General features: G+C 31.6%; 1 protein-coding gene across 1 annotated transcript in view; it reads left to right on the forward strand.

The window, feature by feature from the left end:
- The window catches only part of LOC106881857 (transcription factor AP-2-beta), a 426,522-nt gene that overhangs the window by 395,383 nt on the left and 23,803 nt on the right, over positions 1-7,336 (forward strand). Inside the window, exon 5 of the mRNA XM_052969446.1 lies at positions 3,162-3,188. Within this exon, the coding sequence (XP_052825406.1) occupies positions 3,162-3,188 (27 nt within the window). The remainder of the gene's footprint in view (positions 1-3,161; positions 3,189-7,336) is intronic.

Consider the following 7,336-nt stretch of genomic DNA (forward strand, 5'->3'; position numbering starts at 1 on the left):
TATATATATATAATGACTGTAGAACGAGATTCAATAGATATGTTTTTTATAATATACAATTAATAAATACATATATCTGTGTTTTTTCAAAGGATTATTGTTTTTAGAAATCTAAAATCAATTATGTTTTTGTTAATAATTACTCCACTGAAATTAATCGATATCTTATGTCCAGATTGATAAATAATATTTAGATTTACTTAAATTTTCTAAACATCTTATTTGAATTCACTTCCTTTATCTCTCTCCTAACCCTGTCTACACTTTTTCCTCTTCTTCGACTTCTCTCTGATTTCTTTTCCTTCATATTATTATTGTTATTATTATTTTATGTTTGACTTTTGTTTTGCATTTGTACAAGTTGGATCCAAGTCTCACCCAGAGATTATTATTATTATTATTATTATTATTATTATTATTATTATTATTATTATTATTATTATTATTATTATTATTATTGTTATTATTGTTGTTATTATTATTATTAATATTATTATTACTACTACTTATTTGTATGGTTGTGGTGTAAATATATTCAGTTGAGCTATGGTTATATATCATTTAGCATTTAGATAAATTTCCTTCATTTTGTGAGTTTAAATTTCACTGAGGTGTACATGCAGTTCATCCGTCTATGAATGATGAACGTTACACAGTTTATTTGACTGTCCTCTAACCTACATCATCACAGATATGAGGACAAGAACCATTGTCAGTAACTATGAGTGGATGGGGAGAGTCATTAGATCGTAGGCTTTGGTGTGTTTATTTACGGCTTTTTACGCACTGAGTTCAAAATCCGCTCAAGTGAACTCTAACTTTTGTCCTTCCTATGTTCGAGAAATAATATTCCTGTGAAGTCCCAGACTTAGTTTTATCAACTGACTTCTACAAAATTTGTGGCATTCAGCTTAATAATAGAATTCAGTATTGCTTTCAAAGCTTGACACAAGGCTAGCAATTTTGGGAGATTGTAAGTCGAAAACGTCGATCCCAGGGTTCAACTGCTACGTGTTTTATCGACCCTGAAAGGATAAAAGGCAAATTCAACCCCGACAGCATTTGAGCTCAGAACGCAAAATTGGAAGAAATTCCGCTAGGCATTTTCTGCCGCCTTAATAGAAGACAATATTCTGAATAGTTGTAAGGAGGTGAGCCAGCAGATTCATTAGCACATCGGGAAAAATGCTTAGAGGCATTTCATCTTTCACGTTGTGAGTTCAATTTCTTTTGTGGTCCAGTTTGCCCTTCATCCTTTCGAGGTCGAAGAAATAAGTACCAGTTGTACACTAGGGTCAATGTAATCGAATAGTCCCTCCCCTAAAGATTGTTGGCGTTGTGTTAAAATTTGAAACTAATATTCTACGTAGAAGTAAAGTGGCTGTCAGATTCGTTAGGGTGTCGGACAAAAAGTCTTGCTGTAGTTATGTACAGCATCTTGAATTTTGAGTTAAATTTCTATCTGCTCACATTTTTTTTTCTCTGGGGTCAATATGATAAATTTTCTCCCAAATTTGGGTGATGTTTTATTCGACTTTATCCTGCTCATCAAATTCATGACTTTGTCTAATAGCTACTCATAATAGCTATAATTTTCAACAAACATAATTGTATTTAAACCACTATTTGTAATGAAATTTAAGAGATGCTTTGGATAGTATAAACAAGATACTAAATGCTTTGTAGTATTTAGGTTCATGTTTTTTGATCCAGTGTTTGTTATATTCTGACAGGAACATCTTTGTCTTCTTCAGGAGACAGGAAAATATTTACCATATTTATCTGCATATTTCTGCACATAGTTCCTTTGTATATAGTCTCTAAAAGGATCAGTCTTCCTTATAATAGAGAATACTTAGCGTTGAAGTAGTTAAAATAATGGTCGTCTAAACATGTATATAATAAGAGAATATAGGCTTTAGGTCTAGTCATTGAGATTTCAATGAATCTCCTTACAGATGCTGTTGGCATTCCTGAGCCAATGTACTAAAAAAGTACAAATGCCATCACTTAGATTCTGTGCACCATATTGTATCATATTCGACTATGGTAAATGTAAGTGGCAAGGCGTCTGGAATGAAGATCAGATTTGTCTAGGATGATGGTGAAAACATTTAATGATGATATGTACTTGGTATTTTCACCATGTGGCGAGAGTAAATAATGAAAAATAGGTTCTATTAAGACTTTGCCTTCTATTGCGTCTATATTAAATACGCATTTTACATAAATGACTTGCTCTTGGGTGGAAAATATATGTACTCCCTTATCATTATTCATTAATTACTCGACTGAATTTGCAATTCTTCCCGGGGGTGATTTGGTCTTTCATTCCTCTGGAATTTGATTAAATGAGTACCAGTAATATACCAAGGTAAGTTTAAGTCACCATCTCCCCAGAAAAGGAGTAACGTAACGATGTTAAAAATTATAGTACATTTTAATTAATCAGGGCATTTTATTACGAAGAAGTTGTTTTTCATTACATATATACATTCTTTTACATCGCTTACATTTAAATATATATATATATATGCAAATATGTATTTGTATGGATGTGTATGTGTGGTAATTTGAGGCACTTGAGTCTTATTAGATACAAATTAATTCGTTTAATCAAGGTATTTGTCAACTAGAATGCTCTGCAACTAATTAGATATTAGTTGGGGCCTATTAGAAATGATAAAAAAAATAATAATAATGGAAACAATAAATCTTGAATATACAAATATAAAGAAAATATGTATATATGTACCATACTGCTCTCTGTAAGGTACATATACCAATATTCTGAAATGCCGTAACTACAGTGCTTGTATCCCATTTAAATCTATATCATTTTCTGATATAAATTTGTATTTTCTGATTTAAACTAATAGAGAAATCTCAAACGTTATATTATGAATATGTGAGAAACTAATATTATTAAAATTATTATTATTACTATATATTATTATACTAATTATCATTATGATTATTCTTATTAATATTATTATTATCTTCATTATTAAAATTATTATTATTCCATATATATATATATCTTACTCTAGTGAAGAGGTGCTTAAAAGTAGCTTTATATCTCTGTTGGAACCATCTCTTCTATTTTTCTAATGGTCTTGGCAGAGTTATACACTTCACAACTTCCTATTTTCTTCCTCCAGATATATATTCTGAGGTTCCATGGCTATGTAAGTAATCACTATTAACACTCTTACGTGTAATAGTTATTTAATTTTTCGATAGGGAAACGAATGCACCCTATTCACTTGCCTTCAGCATATTACTGGTACTTAAATTTATGGTCAGAGTGAAAGGAAAAATTCGTTCGATGTCAGTAGAATTTTAATAATACATTTTATTTAACTTCATTTTTACGTAGTTGATATGCTTATTGTATTAATTATACTGCATACACTTTGTAATATTCAGAGAAAGGATACTTATTACTGTATTGAATAATAAATCGACTGATATATGTTGAGCCCAGATTTGCATCAAACATTGATTAGACCTATTGAATTTAGGGCCTGAAGTTATTAAGTCGTATGATATTCAGGTCTTTCCTAAGACCATCAGCAATGTGAGTAAATTTATTACTCCTGCATATCGAATATAAACAAATCGCCAGGAAGTTCTTATGATATAGCTCTAGCTATTTCTTATTATATATAAATTCTATTATATACATTGCCATCTCTGAGCAACAGAGTGAAATCGAGATCCATATTTAATGTATGGAATTAGTATTATAGACAGACATGTTATATACAGTTTGTGTATTTCTGATATTACTCACAAAACAGTGTACACATTGCTTAATATGCAACGTTATCCTGCAGTATTCATAATTTGATATTTTATCTAAACGGTATACCATCATATATCTGAAACATTTATTTCTATGTATATGTGTGTATATATAAATATATATGTATATGAGTGTGTGAGTATGTGTGATGTATTACCTAAAGTATTATTATTATTATTATTATTATTATTATTATTATTATTATTATTATTATTATTATCATCATCTTCATCATTATTATTATTACATTTTAAGGCGGTGATGCGGCGCAGTTGTTAGGGCGTCGGGAAAATTCCTTGCAGTATTTCAACCGATACCTCACGTTCTGAGTTCAATTCCCGCCGGTTGGTTTTAACTTCGGTTTCCTTATTCCAGAGCGAATTTAAAGTACCAATGCATTCTTGGATTCGATGGAATCGACTAACCTTCAACCTCACCTCTCAAACTGCTGGCCATATTCCTAAATTAGGAACAGTCATCATTATCGCATTTTTTCTTCCAATATCACACAAAAGTCTGTTAGTTATCATTTATATAATATTGTGTGGAAAGCAAAATTACTAATTACTGTTGAAATATAGGGCTAAAATTCCAAGAAAATGAGCGCAAAATTTGGAGGTGGCGTGACACATCTGACCCCTACCCCGTTGCAATATGTATTTTGGTTTAATACGGCATCTCTGTGTAGAAAGTTTCTCTTATAGAGAAACCACAGTATCATACTTTTCAGTAACGTATATACGTTAAGTATGAGAGACAGGTGAAGTTATACATACATGCGTGCGCATATACGTATGTATGTATGTATGTATGTATATAATATACGTGTGAGTGAACAGACGAAAGAAAAGGGCAGTCAATACATTTAATGAGAGTTACATGTATTATTTCGTACAGTTTTATCCGGCTCCAAGCGACTTAATGTGGGGTTGGTTTGTTGGTTGATAAATAATTGTGAGTTTCTTCTTACACTTCATTTATGTATCCAAATGTTAGTTGGTTACCCCAAATTAATATATAGGAAGAGTGAAGAACTACCCAGGGACTCTCTATACTTGAACCATTAACAGTAAAATCGGTACTGACATAGTTTATGTGACCAGTCAAAATTATTTTTAAATTAAGTAAATTAACAATCTTTAGTAATCATGTGAACAATCTTTTTACTATTAGTGGCTCAGATTAGAAAAAAGGGCAAGGGAGACAACTTCAGAATATTAATTAATCAAAATTATCGTATCAAGTGGGAGGCTGAGAGATCTATTATTAGTACATGTCCTTTAAATACTGTATGTTGCGGTACGTTTTATAAAAGGTGTATGTTTGTATGTGTTCTTTATGTATATTATATTTACCTGTAAATTGTCTTAATTGTACTGTTTCTATTATTATTATTATTATTATTATTATTATTATTATTATTATTATTATTATTATTATTATTATTATTACTAGTACTATTGTTGCTGTTGTTGTTATTGTTGATGTTGCTGAAGTGTTTTATGCGAAATTTTCAACGTTTCACCCAGAGACTTAAAGTGACAGCAAGGTGGAGGTCTTACTATGGGTGATATTTATGTTGAACAACGATATGTTGTAGAAAAAGAAGTTCGAATTCTAAGAAATAAGATTCCGCTCAATTTATAATATTTTTAAGTTTGAAAGTTTTTAAGAGAATAAAATATTCTCAAGTTGACTGTTTTTCTTAGGATGTAGTCAGTACCCATTATTATTATTATTATTATTATTATTATTATTATTATTATTATTATTATTATTATTATTATCAATATTATTATTAATAATATTATCATCATCATCATGATCATCATCATCATCATCATCATCATCATCATCATCATCCTCTTTAAAATTTGTTTCCTTTTCTTGCCGAGTATCTTCCCAACACCTAGGGCGATATTGAGTACTTTATAAACTCGGTAGTTTAATTTTCAATAATAATTTATTTATTCGAAGGAACTCGGTCTATGATAAAATATTCGTAAATAATTTTTTTTATAATCTAGAATGTTCTATTTAAGAAACAACAACATATGAGAATTTCAACACTGCATAACCAGAAAGAGTGCAGGCGGTCTTACTAGTTCCAAGTTTTCTTACACATTTGTAAGAGAAGGGACACAAATCTTTTCCAATGCACAATTAATTAATTCTTCTAGTAAGTTGACTGCGTAGACAGTGTTATGTAAATTAGTTTCACAAAGTCCTACACAGAAGGAGCGGGCATTTTTGTAATGACCGTCTAAGAAGACTTAAAACAAGGAAGATCGATTCCGAAATAATTTTCTTGTAACACGCTCTCTTACAAACATTAACCCCATGACAAGGATTTTCTATCAGGCAACTAGGTTGCCCAAAGAGTAATCATCTCGGCCGAGATCAACAATTAGCAAGCACTGTTTATTTATGCAAACTGTTATCATTGCAAGGATCGTAAATTCAACGAAACTAGCGTTGCTGAATGCGACTGTAAATTCCGTGAAGGACCAGAAGAATTTGCTGAACGTGTACGAATTTGACAGGAAGTCATAGTGGAAATGGTGGAGTAACTACCAAAAACTGCTGCTTTCATATCATTATGGTGATGAAATCTCGAGCTGAGTTGGAAATGTTTACTTGAAGTGTCTAAAAAAAACCTATCAGATTCCTTGAAATTTACACGGTGACCTCTGTTATCGATAGCGGATATTTATATCAATTGGTGCACAAATAGGTTCAAAACCGCAGCAGATAGGGCTGCGTATATTTTCGTCATCTGATTCAAAGCGAGTACACAGCACACTTAAATTTACGTCAGCCGATGTTATAGGGTTACTGTAACCTTTTCGTATATTTTACTCAGCAAGAATAAAACAGTATGTTTGTTAAAAAGAGGTTTACTTTTCATTACAAATATCGATCTCCCGCACTCCCATCTGTCATTTTCTATGGAGATATATTATTGATAACTTTAATTTCTTATCTTGTGAAAGTACTTACTTCAAATGGAATTATGAATGCGTATGCATAAGATGCATAGAGAAAATTAGAAAGAGAGAATGTTTATTTAGAGTAACACATTCATTAGCATTTCAACATTGATGGCTGATTGAACGATATTGGGAATAGTAGATTAAGGTAATACACGAGGATCGTGTTGGAGCAGGGCGGATTGATAATATATACAGTAATAGTATCGGGGTGGCGGATTGATGGTACACACCGGTGTCATGCTGTTGGTGGTGAGGTGGCAACATATATCGAGATGATGCTAGTAGTGATGATGTGGATTGATGGCAGATATTGTGATCTCGGTGTTGGTGGTGGGAGATGAGTAATATTTGCTTTGAAAGAAGCAGTAGTGAGTTTATGGCAGATGGAGTGATAGTATAGACGGATTAAAAGAAGATAGAATAACATAACAGAGGTAATGGGTTGACGGTATATGCACTAAAGATGGTGGTAGTGGTGTTGGTGGTTAGTGGTGGTGGTGGTGGTGGTGGTAGTTTCATGACAGATACAGCGATG

Source organism: Octopus bimaculoides, chromosome 7, assembly GCF_001194135.2.
Source record: "Octopus bimaculoides isolate UCB-OBI-ISO-001 chromosome 7, ASM119413v2, whole genome shotgun sequence".
Taxonomy (NCBI): domain Eukaryota; kingdom Metazoa; phylum Mollusca; class Cephalopoda; order Octopoda; family Octopodidae; genus Octopus; species Octopus bimaculoides.